This window comes from Lutra lutra, chromosome 13 (assembly GCF_902655055.1).
Source record: "Lutra lutra chromosome 13, mLutLut1.2, whole genome shotgun sequence".
NCBI classification, from domain to species: domain Eukaryota; kingdom Metazoa; phylum Chordata; class Mammalia; order Carnivora; family Mustelidae; genus Lutra; species Lutra lutra.
In genome coordinates, this window is record NC_062290.1 from 58,203,551 (window position 1) to 58,220,368 (window position 16,818).

Genomic DNA, 16,818 nt, shown 5'->3' on the forward strand with positions numbered 1-16,818 from the left:
AAGCTTAAGTTGATGCAAAAGAACTTAATTAGGTTCCAAATTGTAAGGAAATATCATGGGCCTGGGAGTCAGGATACCTGGGTTCTAGTCTAGGCCACATCAACCTCCAGCCAGGTTATGGCCAAGCCTATTTATCTTTCTGGGATTCTGCTTGCATATCTGTAAAATGGGCAAAAATGACTCTCCCAATCTATTTCAGGTGGTTCAGGTCCTTGGGAAACATCATTTCATCTACCTTAGAAAGGAATTTACAGGGGCACCTGGGTGGCTCAGTGGGTTAAAGCCTCTGCCTTCGGCTCAGGTCATGGTCCCAGTGTCCTGGGATCGAGCCCCACATCGGGCTCTGTGCTCTGCAGGGAGCCTGCTTCCCCCTCTCTCTCTATCTGTCTGCCTCTCTGCCTACTTGTGATCTCTGTCTGTCAAATAAATAAAATCTTTGAAAAAAAAAAAATCCCAGTTCTTGGTTTGTCTCTCTCTGCCCTTTGCTCAATTGCTTGTTTCTAAAAAAAAAAAAAAAAAAAAAAAAAAGGAATTTACAATAAGGATAATTGCACCCATAAACTTCACAATCTAAAGAGAATGTATTTGGACCACAGGACAGGTAGAATGGGGAGTTCATACCTAACTGAAGGAAAGAAAAGGACGCATGAAGAAGGTGGCATTTTTGTGATGGGCTTGAAAGATAGGAAACATTAGCAAACACATATTAACGGAAAAGTAGGAGAGTTGCTGCTCATTCTATAGTGGATTTTTTAGGCATGTTTATTTTATTTTTAAAAGATTTTATTTATTTATTTGACAGAGAGAGATCACAAGCAGGCAGAGAGGCAGGCAGAGAGAGAGGAGGAAGCAGGCTCCCTGCCGAGCAGAGAGCCCGATGCGGGGCTCGATCCCAGGACCCTGAGATCATGACCTGAGCCGAAGGCAGCGGCTTAACCCACTGAGCCACCCAGGCGCCCCCATTTAGGCATGTTTATATTACACACATATGATAGAGCCATGCTCATTGTTAGAGTGTTGTTCTTAGCTCCCACTTTACTGTGGCATTTTGCAGAGAGGAACATGTCTTCCAGTGCCCTGGCCTCTGGCCTAGTTTAAGAACTGCTATCACAGGAAACAAAGGCAATGAAGCCCAGAGATAGAAGCATGTTCACACTCCCAAACCAAAGGCCCGGGTTCCTCCCTGTGAAGCCACAGGTAATATTAAGTCTAACTATTTTTCCTTTCTTAACTCCAGTCCTTTAGGCATTTGAAAACCTGAAAGTGCTTTCCCTGCAACTATGTTTGCCCCCAGGCTGAACAGCCTCAGTTCTACCAACTGTGCTCACATGGTGAGGTTTTGAGTCCTTCCTTCATTTCAGTGATTTCCCTCTTGAATAACAGCATCAGCATAAGAACTTCAGATGGCACTGACCTGTCACCTCCAATGACCTGAAGTCCTAGGGCCCGAATGCAGCTCAACAGCACATTAGCTCTGTTCATGGCTATGTCACATAGTAGACTGACATGAAGTTTTCTGTCCACCTAAGTACTAGCTCTCTGAAGGACTACCCTAGGCTACCTAATCACATAGCCTCACCCAGATTCAAATCCCATATTGCTGAATTCAGCCAGCTACCTCTCTGAGAGTAAGAATCAATTACATACATGTGGAATAGTTTCTAATGAATATGAAACTATGATTTCACTAGCACCAGTGGACCCTTACCTGTATTAGGAGCCAGCCTAGCCCAAGATGTGATTCCAGGTTCTTGCCTTGATTCTACACTGCTAAGGCAAAGGTATGCCCTATTTCAGATGTATCTTGAGTTCAATATAACAATAGGCACACCTATTAAATATGATCATGAAACCTCAACTGATGATAATAGAAGTACAGTATCAATATTATGGATAGTGGCTGCCCCACAATAATCTGCGCTGGTCAGATTGCATGGAGAAGTCTGGTTCCAGGGATGAAAAACTCAAAAAATCCACTACAGCAGCCAGAATAACTGGAGATTTGAAAACCAGTTTCTGGGAAAATGGCAGAAGGAAAATGCAGGGCTTGCTTAGCCTGAGAGAAAAAGAATGGTAAGGCTGTATAGTCCACAGCAGGGCCCTTCTTCTCCAGTAACTGCTGGCTTAAGGGTCTCCTCTTGTAGCCTATTCCTTCTCCTTGATCCTTTAGTCAAGGGCTTATAGTTTCATCTGAAGTGTGGCCAGCCACTTATATGGTACTTATGAGGGCTCTTCCTAAATCTGCCTCTTTTCCCCTCTTACTAGCTCAGCAGAGTCAAGGTTACTTCCTCTTGCCTGGCCTATTTCCAAAGGATTATTAAATTTATATGAAGTCAATACTTCAAAAATCCATGCTGAATACGAGGGTAGGATATATCAATTTTCTCCATTCATTTTTAAAGAGCCATATCATAAGACTCCAGCCCCACCATGAGATAGATTGCTGAGCTGCTTAATATCTCCAAGATTCCTCCTTTCCTGAGTTCTTTGCTTAGGATAACTATGATGACTCAGGGCTCAGGGCTGCCAGGATGGCAAGCAGGAATGATGTTTCCCCTGCTGAAGACCATAGCAGATGTGGAAAATCAACCATGTCACTCTTTCTTACTGAACCAGGACTCTGCCTCAGAATCCACCTTAACACAAGCTCCAGGCAGCCACTACTAATCAATGGTCATTGGCATAAAGAGTGAAACCTGCCTATCATTCATGCTTTATATAGCCCATGGAGTAGGGAGTGTAAAATGATGATGTGGGAATGCCTCCTGAACTACTGCAACCAGGGGGCATATTTAATGGTACTACAGAGAAGTGCTGAGGTAGGTACTACTGTACCTACCCAATCAGGGAATCATTTTTTTCAGCTTGAATCCCAGTTGAGATGGGATTCCTTCTGATGGGAGATTTCTTTCTGATGACTATAATCTTTATATTCTCTCCTGCATAGCAGAACACAAAAGAGCAGAGCACAGCCCACAGCTACAAAGGAGAAACAGAACTGAGGCAAGCAGCAGCCACACAAAGATTCAAAACATAAAGTACTAAATGGGTAAAGTGTACAGTATATGAATTATATCTCAATATCTCAATGAAGCTGCCAAAAGAGGTTAATGGTAAAAATACTGGTTTCACCAGACCAACATTTAGTACGGACATGAAAGGAAGTAAAACCCCTTTAACATTATCATGAGAAAAACTAGGCACTAGGTGTTTGCTTTTGCTTTGACCAAAGTTCACTAAGAACTTCCTGTTGATGGCAATACTGGACCCTGACACAAAGCAACAGCATTCCATGACAGACTAGCATAGGCAAAGTGGCATGGATTACAAAAGAGGCTCAAAAGAACTGGAGAGACTATAAACCTAGACTGAATCAGAAGAAAGACTAATTTATTTTATTTTATTTTTAAATATTTTATTTATTTGACAGACAGAGATCACAAGTAGGCAGAGAGGCAGGCAGAGAGAGAGAGGAGGAAGCAGGCTCCGGCTGAGCAGAGAGACCGATGTGGGGCTCGATCCCAGGACCCTGGGATCATAACCTGAGCCGAAGGCAGAGGCTTAACCCACTGAGCCACCCAGGTGCCCCATTAATAAAGATTTTATTTATTTATTTGAGAGAGAAAGAGACAGCAGAGGGGAGCAGCAGAGGGCGAGGGAGAGGGTAAGAATCTCAAGCACACTGGGTACTGAGCATGGAGTCCCACGTGGGGCTTGATCTCAGGACACTGACATCATGACCTAAGCTGAAACCAAGAGTTAGATGCTTAACTGATTGAGCCACCTGGATGCCCTGAGAGGCTTATTTCTAAGACAGCGTTTCCCAAAGAATATTCCATAAGCCACATTCATTCTGTAAGATGTTAATGGATGTAACATGAAAAAAGGTCCCATAGTTACACATGCTTGTGAAACACTGGGTTAAACAAAGCTGGAGAAGTTTCTTAATGCAGGACTTCTCAGTGCCTTTAAAATACCAGTTAACATTGTGATGAAATAGAGTGTGTAGTGTTTCCCCAAAGGAATTTGTCTATAGATCATTTTTATCCCCCCATAAACTATCTCAAAGGATCAATGTTTCTAAGAATTATACCAAAGGGTTAGTGCTAAGTCCTTTGGTATAATTAGCTAAGGCTAATTATACCAAAGAAATGCTAGCCTAAGCCATGACTGGCTGATGGCTTCACCAATTCCTTTATAAGGATAAAATTGGAAATTAATATGGGGAACTATAAATCATTTATAACTTGTACATAATTATGTTTAAGCTAACTCCATATTTAAATGCATACGGTTCTCACTCCAAGATTTAGATGCGGTTAATTCAATAAATCTTAGTTAAAGTACCCCTTCAGGTACTGTTTTAAATAGATAGACGGGGTAGACTCTGGTTATGACAATCAAGAGTCTGGTGATGAAAACTGGGAAAACCAGGCCAGGTACCACAGTACCTGGGCTCATTTCTGCCTGGGTGTGGCCTTTTGTCATAGTTCCACTCCTCGGAGCTAGAATGGTCAAACACCCTTTGTGGCCATTAGTTCCATCTTATGCACACACATACGTCATCATCATCACAGAAACTTAAAATTGACCCTCAAAAACCACAACGAACTAATCCTCAATTTGACATTGCTGAATAACAACAACAACAACAATAACAACAACAAATGCAAGTACAGATCTGCTTGAACTGGCTCCTAAGAAGGTAAGACCTAGAGTGAACTCCTACTGGCTCCTGTCTCCAAGTCCCCCAGGCCAGACCTCCTGGGTCTCCTTCCTAGTGGACTTCCCCACTCCACAGTCCCTTCCTAGAGTCCAGGAGTTCACTTGGCTTCCCCACAGTGAAGCCTTTAGGTCATGTGCCAATTTCTGAACTCCAGAGCAGAGCTCTGGTCTCAGCTCTGCCTCCTTCCTTCCTTCCTTTCTCTGGCCCAGATGGCCATATTCCCATTGGAGTCTCCTTAGGAAACAATGACTTGAGAGCCTGTTTAGCCACACCTCTTGCTTTCTTCAGCCAACATCTCTGGGTATCTGCTGTTAGCCTGATTCTCCTCTTCCTGTCCCCTTTAAGTCTCCCTGTACCAGTTCTCCCAGGGTCTACTGGAAGGCATGAAGCAGCTAAGCCTAAGAAGCTGAGTCTCCTATATCCTTCCTAGACACAAGGCTCTATCTGCCCTTTCAAGAAGGGGAGAGAGTCCCTGGGGTGAATCAGATTTAAGTGAAGAAGGCTCTGATTTCCATTTCTTTTTCTTTCTTCCTTACATATTTACTTATTTATTTGAGAGAGAGAGTGTATGCGTGCATGTGGGGGCAAAGGGAGAGGGATTGAGAATCTCAAGCAGATTCTACACTGAACACAGAGCCCAACACAGGGCTCAATCTCCCGACCCTGAGATCATGAGCTGAGCTGAAATCAAGAGTTGGACACTTAACTGACTGAGCCACCCAGGCACCCTTCTGTTTTCCATTTCTTTTCAATCTGAGCGATAGTCAGTCAAAAGCAGCAGGCAGCTGGGGGCTGAAAATGATTCAGCCTGACACCCAGCTACCCATCAAAGCACTTGCCTACAGAGACTACACTTGGAGCCTTGAAGATGACAAATAACCTCTGAGCGATCTCACTCCAGAAGCATGACCCCTTGGCATGCATACCTTGCCTGGAAGACAGCAGCCTGGAAACTGCTTTTATCCCAAGTGCAGAGAAGGCAAGAATGTGTCCTTTTCCATTCTGACTCTTGGAGGTGAGGCACTAACACACACATCTAATCTAAAAGAAATCAGTGAGGGGCGCCTGGGTGGCTCAGTCGGTTAAATATCTGGCTCTTGCTTTTGGCTCTGGTTGTGATCTCAAGGTCCTGGAACTGAGCCTTGTGTTGGGCTCCGCACAGAGTCTGTTTCTTCTGCTCCTCCCTCCATGTCCTTTCTCTCTCAAATAAATAAATGAATCAAATCTTTAAAGAAAAAAAAAAATCAGTATAGGAGCCCAGCTCAACCAATTAGAGAGAAAACCATTATAAGCTTAACCAGGATGATGGTAAAAGGCCAGGCTAGAAACTGTAACATAAAACACTCTCTAACCCAACAAAGGATTTTATTTTTCCTTCATCAGACTGCTGCTGGGAAACAACAACAACAACACCACACCGTGGCTCCCTGCTGCCACCAATTCGCTTGCATTCATCAGAGCAGGTGTCAGGGGAAAAGTAGTCACTGGCAGGTGAGCACATTTCTCAGTATCCTTTTTGAGGCTGTTGGGGCCAGCATCACTCTGGTCTTTGACTTTCCAGGACTCCAGGGTCCCTCATAACCCCAGGAATGCAGTTTCAACAGCAGAGCAAGGAAAAACAGCAGCTTTCTCCCACATAAGCAGTCCCTGAAGCCCGAGACGTACACAGACACCCCTCAATTTCCTGGGGGTGGTGATAGTGCATCTTTCCTCCTAGATATCCATGCTAAAAACCTGGGACTCATCCTTGACACATCCTTGACCTCCAAACAGGTACCATATCCTACTTATTCCACTTTATCCGTAACTGTATATGGGTCCCTCCTCTCTTGCTGCTTTAGTGTAGGCTTTCATCAGCTCCTGCCTGGATTTGTACTGCACCACCTCCACTGTAGTTTCCCAGCCTCCAATCTCACCTTTCCCATCTCTCATCCACTCCTGGAGTGATAGTCCTAAACTCAAAGCTGATCATGTTACTCCTCTAATTAAATGCTTCATTCATTCAAATGCACCCTTTTGTTTCTTCTTCCATGCTTCTGGCAGGAATGCTTGCCTTCACCTCACCTTGTTGGTCTGCCAAGCAGCTAGTCTTCTTCTAAGCACCCGTTCAGCAGTGACACCTCTATGAAGCCTTCCCTGATCACTTGATGAGAGTGCTTCCTGTTTTCCTTTGGCCCTGCCTGACCTGGTTCTTACTTAGTGCAGTGCTCACTGCCTGCAGCACCTCAATCCATCTTGACTGTGTATCCCTGAAGCGAGCATGATTCTGTGTTATTAAGCCAGGCACCACATCTGGCAGAAAGTAGGTTCTTCAGGTTTGTTGATTAAAGAGAGGAGAAGTAAAGGAAAAGTGGGAGATCTGAGCCAACCTGATCCTCACTTTGCAATACAGGAAAAGAGGGAAGGATGTGCCTCTTCCCAGAACCTGGGAAATACTACTGGGTCATAAGCCACATGGACCCACTAGGAGAATCTACCCTTAAACTGAAAAATCATCAGACTACAAGAAGGCAACATAAGGCTCCCAGGCCACAAAATATACATGGGTCAATTTTTTTACAGTGGCTTCCTGCTATCTTTACAACGTTCTCTCCACCACTTTCAGGAGCTGCTATGGCCTACTCACTGAATTACTGTCTTGACCATCTCCATCTCTGAGTGTCAAGAGGCAGGAGGAGTCTGAGACATCTTTCCAAACTCATGTGGTCAAATGGTCAAAACTTCAGCATTCCTCATCTTTTCCCAAGGGAGGTGTCACTATTTCCAGGAGCACTCTCCATGGATTTCCACTATTTCCTGACATATATCTAGAAGCTTCCCATAGCTGTTTGAGCCCATCCTTTTCCTGGTCACCTACTAGAGACACCTCACTTGTCTCTATCCTTAAAATACCCGGAAATGAGCATATGCTCATGAACTAAACAAATGAGTTAACAGATTATATGGGTTTCAGGGAGAACAGTCTAGTAATTCTTTCAGGCACACAGAGACCCCATCTGGTGCCATACGCTTTTTTTTTTTTTCCCTTTCCTGATCTCTTAGGTCTCTGAGAATGCAGGAGGTAAGATTTTTGCCTGACATTATTAAGTTCTTAAAAGCACTATTTGGTTTTTGTTTGTTTGTTTGTTTTGTTTTCATTTTTTTTTGCAACAAATCTGTTCCTAATTGCAGCCAAAGAGAAGACAAAGACTATGAGGCTGCACCAATCAGCCCAACAGACATATAGGGCCAGAGAGCCTATCCCTGCTGCTCACACAAACAACAGCCCAAATGCAATCCAACTGCTCAACAGAGAGACTTGGACAACTGGGAGCTTCCCTAGATCAGTGAGGTGCATGTAGGGCTTGTACACAGAACTGAGTACAGGGTATGCCTATCCCTGGCAGTGTCTTTGGGAAAATCTGAGTGCTCAGAACACTCAGAATTGTCTAGGAAATGAACACAGCAGGATTGGAGCACGGGGACTAGGTCTCCAAGAGGAGTTCTCATACCTTTCATGAGGAGACAGAAAGAGACCCTGGGGAGCTCTCAGTGATAGGCCCAGGCCTGGTTCAGCTGCTGACAGGCAGCCAGACCAATTAAATAACTGTGATGGGAAAAGAAGGGAAGCCACTCCTTTCAGGCAAACTCCCATCCCAGACAGGAGGCTCCATGCAGCTGTGGCAACAGCAGCAGCAACAACAACAGGGCAGGGATCTCTTCCTCTTCCTCCCACTAGCTGAGAACTAATGCTTAAATTAGCACCTTGGAAACACCCAGATCTGCTGGCTGTGACTTCTCTCCCAGCTCCTGCCACTCCCTTAGGCCTCCTTTTCAAGCTTGAGGTTCTCTTTCAAGTAAATAAGAAAAATAAATAAATAAATAAAAATCTTCTTCCCTAGAAGAGCTTTTCAAGTAAAGAATGCCTTCTGGATTCTTTCCACCACTACCGGCTAGGGAGGGTTATTTAATGATGGCGTCCCAGTGACAGGCCTGCCTCAGGACGGCTCAGTCCTTGTTTCCATTAGGGCTAAAGGAGACAGCCCCCACTCTGCCTTCAGAGGGGCTTACATTGAAGGAGTAAGCGTGAACAATAAACTTCTGCCAAACTGTATCTGTGTTGCTAACTACTGTGTCCCCAATACCTCATGTAATATCTGGAACAGAGCAGATACTACATAAATATTTGGTGAATGAATTAGCTAAAATAGTGCTACCAGCTCCCTGTGATGTTCCTTGGAAGACAGAGTGAGGAGCTATTGTTTAAATTTTAAAGAGACAGTTTGTCTTCATTTCCTAAATGAGAAAACTGAATCCAGAGAAGAGGAGAGACTTCCTAGAGGTCTCAATAAATAATGGCAAAAAATGAAATAGGTCACAGTTGAGTTCAAGACCATAAAAACTTGGGACCCTAGTTTTTATGGTCTACCCAAATACCTCTAAAGAGTCACTTTGCCCTTCTCTTCTGTGGTATACCATTTTGATTCTTTATGCCCTGAAACAAAGGCTCTTTCAGAAACTCCACCCAAGAGTCTGCTGGTCTCAATAATACACGGAGCATTTAAGGGGGTCTGGGGATCCAACCTGAGAACAGATTTTAAGAGGCAGAAGTCTACAGGGCGATGTCTATGCCCCCAAATGGAGGGATGACTGTATTGCCACTTCCAAAAGGCTCTCATTAACCTCAACAAAGTATCCTCTTGGAGGGAAATGCTCCTTTAGCCTTCAAGAAAAGTGTCTAAAGGCAGTCTTTTCTGATAAGTGCCTTCATGCAGAAGTGTTTCTACTCCAGAGTCACATAGACCAGAAGCACCTCAGGAGTCTTCTGGGCTCAAACTATCATTGAGAACTTCACGCAATAACAAAGGCGCCAAGGAAAACTAAGAAGGCCTTGTGACCCCATCCCTTCCCCCCTTTCCTTGGACAACTATTGCCTACCTTGTTAGGAACCCCAGATGGGAGGCAAGAACCAACTCACTGCTTTCTTCTCCTGACTCACTTGGACCTCCTCCTCCTCCTTCATCCACCCTCCTTTTGATTCTTGATTAGATTCTTAGAACTGGAAGGGCAATCTAGTTTGACAAGCCAGGCTGGAAAGGTACTCCAGAAAGCAATGTTCTCTTAAGCCAGTCTAAAAGTTCTTCAAGTTCATGGGACAGACTTCTTATCAGGATCTTCTGGCCCCCAAACATTCCAGTGATGGCATCAGGCTAGGAAAAAAGTCCATCAGCATCTCTCTCCCCACTTTAATATTGTACACTTCTGTAAAGCTTCTCTGTTTGGGCTTCTAGAACTAAGTAGTCATAAAAAGGGGAAAAGGCCACTTACCTTTTCATAGGTGCCTCCTAATAATTCTCTCTACCACCCTCCAAAAGGTGTGGCTTACAGTGGGTCATAGGTCCCTGCCAATATCTGGCTGGTCTGCTGTAATGGGTAGGTTACTTGCTCAGGAAGCTACAAAGCACATCTTCAGCCAGGGGCCCAAGGGCCCAAGAGTGGAACCTATTCCTCACCTCTCTGCCTAACGTAGAAGGAGGAGCCTTAGGGAGCCCCAGATCTCCAAGCTTTGGAAAGCTCTGCTCCGCTCCAGCAAAGCTCAGAGAATAGGGCATCCACACCTTCAGGTTCCTGGCCTGCCCTGTCTCCTTCCAGCTCCTCTTCAGGCTCCAAGGAGGAAGGGAGAAAAGTGAACAGAGCAGGGCACTCCCTCCCTTCCCCCTCTCCCTGTATCTGCTGGCTCGGCAGCCAAGGCGCCTCTAGCCCCGCTGCCCACGGCCGGATGTACAAGCCAGTCAGGTAACCCTCTTGAGCGGTGGCCATCGGGCATGGTCTCCCATAGGGCTGGCCTCGGTCTCCCGCCTCGCCATCCCCCTTCCATCCCCTCCTTGCCGGCAACGATGACATCATTCCTCCCAGACTCCGCGACCGCGGACAGGCGGCAGGATGGGCGCCCAGCAAAGACTCAATGCACGTAGGCCGAGGATGCTGGGGGCTTTTCCGAAAGGGTGGCCACAGGCTGCTCCACCGCGACCGCGACCCCGCCCCCTCTCCCGTCGGCTCCCGAGCTCTCTCATCCGCGCCCCTGTTTCTCCACCTCCCCGCTGCTCTCTCTCCTCCGTATCCCGGCTCTAGCACCCCCTGCCTAAGACTACCTGCGCTCTCCTCAGGAGAGGAACGGAATTCAGGGGTGCTGCACCGACCCCCTGCCTCCACCGGTCCTTGGCCCCGGCCCCACGTTCCCATCCGTAACCAGCGAACTGGAGGGCCAGACCCCCTCCTCTTCTGCCGGCCTATTCCCAGTCCCTTTTACCCTAATTGATCCTGGCCCACAGGAGGCATCACGGGCCTCCAGGGCCAAGCGGCTCCTCACCTCTCATTCCAGGCCCCTGGGGCTGCCGGCGGCGGTGCCCCACCACAGTTCCCTTTCTTTCCCAGCTAAGGGCCTCCCCTGGCAGTGTGCACCATTGTGCCCCAAACGTTCCATCCGACGGCCCTCCCCGTAAGCTCCCTTGGCCTGTCTCTGCTGACGGTGCCCTGAGCCTTTATAGGCCTCTTTGCTGTCACCCGCGTATTCTCCTACGGTTATCTTGTCCAGCAAGTCCCCCCTCCGCTAAGATACGATTTCAAGGCTCCCTTTGCCCCATCCCAAGGCGCTCCCTCCGCAGTCACCAAGGCCTGATTTCCTCCCTCCCCCTCGGGCAGCGCCCCCTCCCGGTCCTGGCCTGCCCGCCGCCCGCCCCCTCACCAGCGGCTGCATCTCCGAGTGCGCGGTGGGCACCTGGAACCGGTCGATCTCTTCCATCATGGTGCCGGCGGGCGAGCGGGCCGGGGGCCGGGCGCGGCCAGGGACGCCGACGGGACCGCGCGGGGCGGCGGCCCCAGGAGTCTGGTGGGTGGTGCAGACTAGGCCGCCCGGGAAGAGTCGGGCGGGCAAGCGTCCGGGCAGATGGAGGGGTGGGCGCGGGGAGCGAGGTTCGTGGCTGAGGCCGGAATGGCTCCGTGGGCTTGCCTTAGTGCTACCGCGGCCGTGGCCGGGCAGAGCCGCAGGTCCTGCCTCGCCTCCTCCTCCGCCGCCGCCTCCTGTCAGCAGCTCAGCCACTGCGGTGACTCTGCAACTCCACTTCCGGGTCCGGGACACCGCCTGAACTTGCATTATTCATGAGGAGGCAGTGCCTGTGTGCTCCAGCCCCTCCCACATGCGGGAGCTCTAATGAGCGCTGCCGCCGGTCGTATTATTCCTGAGGGGGCGGGTCTTAGTGGAGCCGGAGGTTCCCTGTGCGCCCAGCCCCGCCTCTCCTTCGAGCCGGGAGGGGGCGTCAGAGGCGCCTGCGCCTTGGCTAACGGTTGGTTGCTAGGCAACCGCGTCAGGGAGGAGTCGAGTCTATACTGCAAGGGCGCTGGGACCCACAACGACGGCTGTCCCCAAGAACCCCTGCGACTGGGAATTGAATTGAAAAAGAATCCAGATTTTCTGTGCGTGATCGAGGGGACAAACTCCTTGTCCTCAGGCAAGAGAGCATTTTGTAGGTGTTCCAAGTGTTGAGGTGTTTCCTGCTTCTTCCGAGATGCCCCAGAGACAGCCGCCTCGTAGGCAGGTAACACAAACCTCGACTGCTCTCTCCCAATGACCTCTGACCTTCGCCACCAATGACCACTGATCATACTTATACTGATCCTTCATCTTCTTTTCCCTGTTGACCTTTAACCTCTCTCCCTGTGACCCCTGGCCGTGCTCCCACTGACCTCTAACCCTGTCCTTTCTTCCTCTAATCCTAGCTTCCACTCCCACACTGCCCCTGACCCACTGTTTCCTATTCCCCTTACACTTGTCCTCACCTCACCTTTCCATTCCCACTCTCCACTCATACCACAGACCTTCCTGACCAATCTATCCTCCTTACCCCTAGCCCCCCCTCCCACTAATGCAGCCTTCATTCCCCTCACATTCTTGTCCCAAAGAAATTCTTTTTCCTGCCATTGCTGTATGCCTGGTGCTGGGCTAGGTTGGGACCCAGGCCTTTGAAAGCCCACAGAAGGAGTGCAAGGGAATTGTACAGCAGACACAGAACAGATTATAAACAGGAGTTTGGCTTAGATTTTCTGTGCTAGGCCACTTGTCAAGAGAAAGAGGTCAGGTAAAGAGGAAGAGGATAGAGATGTTCTTCCCATTTTTGCCAGTCCCCCTACCTCACACACTTGCACATACCAAACATTGGCCTCTGACTGTTTCTGGAGCTTCATATATCCCTCTTCTGTGAGCCCCTGGGCCACTCCTGTGACTCATTCAGCCATGCGAACTTTGGGTCCTTGTTGCCACCTGGCCAGATATCATTCCTTCTCACAGGAAACCCAAGAGTTAGCCCCTCCACCCACCAAGTACAGAGTTCTACTTTCCTCCCCAGCATCACTCTGGAAGGTTAAGTAAGGCCCAGCTTCTCAAGGATTGAGGTTGTGGTTGCCACTCAGTCCTTTAAGAATTCATTTTTTCTAAACTCTTTATGAGTTATCACCTTGGGACTAATATGCAGTTTCTAGCTCTGTGAAGCAGGACTTCTATTATTTATTCTAAATTTCCCTCACTCAGATCTAGGTATTTTGAGGTTTGGAGAGAAAACCTGTGTCCGTGATGTTTGTGACTGTCCATATTTTGGTCTGCCCTTCTCCATATTAGCCTTTGCTACTTTGCTTCTTTCACCTGGCCTTCCATAGCAGGTAGACTCATCTTTCTTAGATCTCTGCAACCATGAGGAGACTGCTATTCCTGTATGGCCATGCCCTAGTTTTATGTTGGGGTTGAGCTGTGTTTTGAAGCTCATGTATTGTGTTTGGGCCTACTGACTTCAATTTATATGAAGTTTGTTTTATTTTTTTTTATTTATTTATTATTTTTTTTTAAAGATTTTATTTCTTTATTTGACAGATAGAGATCACAGTAGGCGGAGAGGCAGGCAGAGAGAGAGAGAGCAGGAAGCAGGCTCCGTGCCGAGCAGAGAGCCCGATGCGGGGCTCGATCCAGGACCCTGGGATCATGACCTGAGCTGAAGGCAGAGGCTTTAACCCACTGAGCCACCCAGGTGCCCAATGAAGTTTGTTTTAAATTCAGCATTACTGATATCTGGTTCATATTCAATAAATGAATATTTTAATTGTACATGTTGACAAGTTTTGAAAAATTGATACAGTTGTGAGCCACCACCACAACTGAGATATAGGACACTTCCTTTACCCCCAAAGTTTCCTTGTGCCTCATCCCAGTTGGTTCTCCCCACACCCCCACACCCAGGTAACCACTGCTTTCTGTCACTGCAGATTATATCTGTCTTTTCTAGCACTTATAGTTTGAACAAGCTTGCGGTCAATTTCTCCAGCCATTAGGGGAGACATTAGAGGCTAGTTTCACTGAAAGCAGAGAGAGGTGACAGCAGACAGGAAGCAGAGAAACCTGGGTCAATTGACACTATATAGATCAGCACTGCCCCCTGGAGGGAAGGGTTGTTTTAATACTGTGTCAGTATTGTTATGTGGGGTGTGAGAAAAGGATGGGTTGTGCCAGATTGTATTCTTCAGTCTCTTGTCTCAGTGAACAGCAATCTGGGTCAATGGTGATCTGGGTGTGGAACAGTCTAGAGAGGTTTGAGAAGTTGGGCCTTTCCTCTGGGAACTCAGTCCAGTGGGGGAGGACAGAACACAAGCATACAAAGGTAAAAGAGGATAGGATCCCTGGGATTGGCAGGAAAAGAGATATGTAGATTGGAGCAGCAGAAGAGCTACCGGGAGGAGGTATCAATGGCTTGGATGCCTGCAGTGGAGAGGGAAGGTCAGGATTGAGCTTGTTAGGGGACAGAGAAGAGTTTAACTCCATTCTTCATGTCACTCCACTGAACAGAATTTTCAATGGCTCCCTCTTGCTCTCAGGATACAGTTCCAAAGTCAGACCTGTTTTGTATGGCCTGCAAGGCCTAGCATGGTCTAGGCTTGCTATCAACCCTACTTCAAATGCCACCATTGTTCTGTGAAAACTCCACAGACCCAGCACACTGAACTGCCCTCACTTCCTGGCAAGTGACATCCACATACTCCTCTCTCCTAGGCCTTTGAAACTGCCATTTTCTCTACCTGCTTGGTATAATCATTTCTGTCTGCTGCCACCTGTTCTATGCCACTCTGCCTCAAATCTCTTCATTTCTTGGCCATACATCAGGTCTCAACTTGGCTGTCCTCTTCTATAAGGGATTAAATCCCCTTTCTGGAGGCAGGATAGACTATAAACTCAATGATAGCAAGGATGTCTATCTCATTCATTGTTGAGTCCCTGAACCTAGCACAATGTCTGGAATATATTAAATTTTGAAAATGAATTGAATATGAGTTCTGAATGCCTGTGCTGTTCTTTAGAAGTTTTTTTTTTTTTTAAAGATTTATTTATTTATTTGACAGACAGAGATCACAAGTAGGCAGAGAGGGCAGGCAGAGAGAGAGAGAGAGAAGATGAAGCAGGCTCCCTGCGGAGCAGACAGCCCGATGTGGGGCTTGATCCCAGGACCCTGGGATCATGACCTGGGCCGAAGGCAGAGGCTTTAACCCACTGAGCCACCGAGGCACCCCTGTTCTTTAGAAGTTTGATCTGAGTGTATTTGAAAGATAGGAAGGGGTAAGCTTGGGATGAAGACTAGTGGGGAGTCATAACAAGAAAATGTCACTGTAGAAGCATGTTTTCCTGGGTTCATGTTTAATCTGCTTTGGCAGGAGGGCTATGAATGATCCAGATTTGGATCACACCTACCCATGGTTTAAGAGCTGGGCATTAGAGATTTAAGAGGTCAACAATTCTGATGATACCATCGTTCTCATTCCACAATTATTCGCTGGTCACCTTATTATATGCCAGAGGACTGTTCTAGGTATTGGTGATATAGCAACAACCCAAACAACCCAAAATCCCTGTTCTCATGGAGCCTTTCAGTGGGAGGTAAATTATCAATAAGTAAATAAGTAAAATATATGGCTAATCAGATAGTGATTGATGTCAAGGATTAAAATAGAGCAGGAAAGTAGAATAGGAAGTTCAGGGAACCAGAAGATTGTGATTTAAATATAGTCATCAGAGAAGGCTCACAAAGGTGGCATTTGAGAAAGACTTGAAGGGAATGAAAGAGTTAGCCTCCAGACAGAGGGCATAGCAAGTGTAAAGTTCCTAAGACGGAAGTTTACTATACATGTTCTGGATCAACAAGGAAGGGAAGGCGGGAAGTGACAGGTCAGAGAGGTGAAACCCTTTACTCCATAGGGTTAATCAAACAACCCATGGCATATTAAATCGGTTGTGATAGAGTTCCATGAATCATAATTTGTAATTAAAATGCATGAATGTCAGGTACCATAAACCATGACCAGCTCAAAACATCACCAGCCCCAATAACGAAGTGTCCTTCCTGAAAATGTTGAGAATTCCAACTGGCTGCATGTGTATATGTGCAGGAGGAGTTTTGCAACATTGCCAAACATTGCCTGGCAGCCAGACTTCTTAGTAGAGAACTGAATTAGAGTCTTCTGTGAACTCCAGTTAAAAGCTAATTTTAGTTTATGACTAACAAATTTTAGTACTTCTTTATAACTCAGTTAGTTACCATAAAAAAAAAATCAGTCTGGAGTTTTGCATCATTTGCCTGTGGGAGCCAAAGAAAAGACTTGCACTTCTGGATCATTTTATGGTCTCTGCGTAGGCCCCTCACGGACAGTACTTTTCAAACTGATGATCTTGATGAAGGGTGACTAGGGTAGGGGAGAATTGGCAAGAGTGCATACAAGGCCAAAAAGGAGTCTTAGGTGATTCAGAGATTTTTGGTCTGGTGACAGCCTAGCATCCATAGCTGGAAGGACAAGAGGAGGTGAGCAGAATCTAAGGGCAACTGAAGTGTTCTATATGTTCAAAATAAGGTATCCATGCTCTTATGACCCTTCTCCTCAGTGTCATCCTTACAACTTTTATTTTCTTCAAGCCCTAGATATGATCCTTTGCCCCTTTATCTCCTGAATATCTCCCAAATCAAACCCCTTTTTTCATATTCCCCGCCACCTCCTTAGCCCAGCCTACATCATCTCTCACCCAGAGT

General features: G+C 46.9%; 1 protein-coding gene across 6 annotated transcripts in view; it reads right to left on the reverse strand.

Moving 5' to 3' along the window:
- Positions 1-12,000, reverse strand: part of FAM219A (family with sequence similarity 219 member A) — a 54,916-nt gene extending 42,916 nt beyond the window's left edge. For 2 of the 6 annotated variants that reach the window (XM_047699649.1, XM_047699646.1), the window contains exon 1: positions 11,484-11,997. In XM_047699649.1, the coding sequence (XP_047555605.1) occupies positions 11,484-11,858 (375 nt within the window). In that variant the 5' untranslated portion in view covers positions 11,859-11,997. Of the gene's footprint in view, positions 1-11,450 lie in introns of all 6 variants that reach the window. The other 4 variants (XM_047699648.1, XM_047699645.1, XM_047699647.1 and 1 more) reach the window with 4 other exon arrangements.
- Between the last annotated feature and the right edge of the window lie 4,818 nt (positions 12,001-16,818).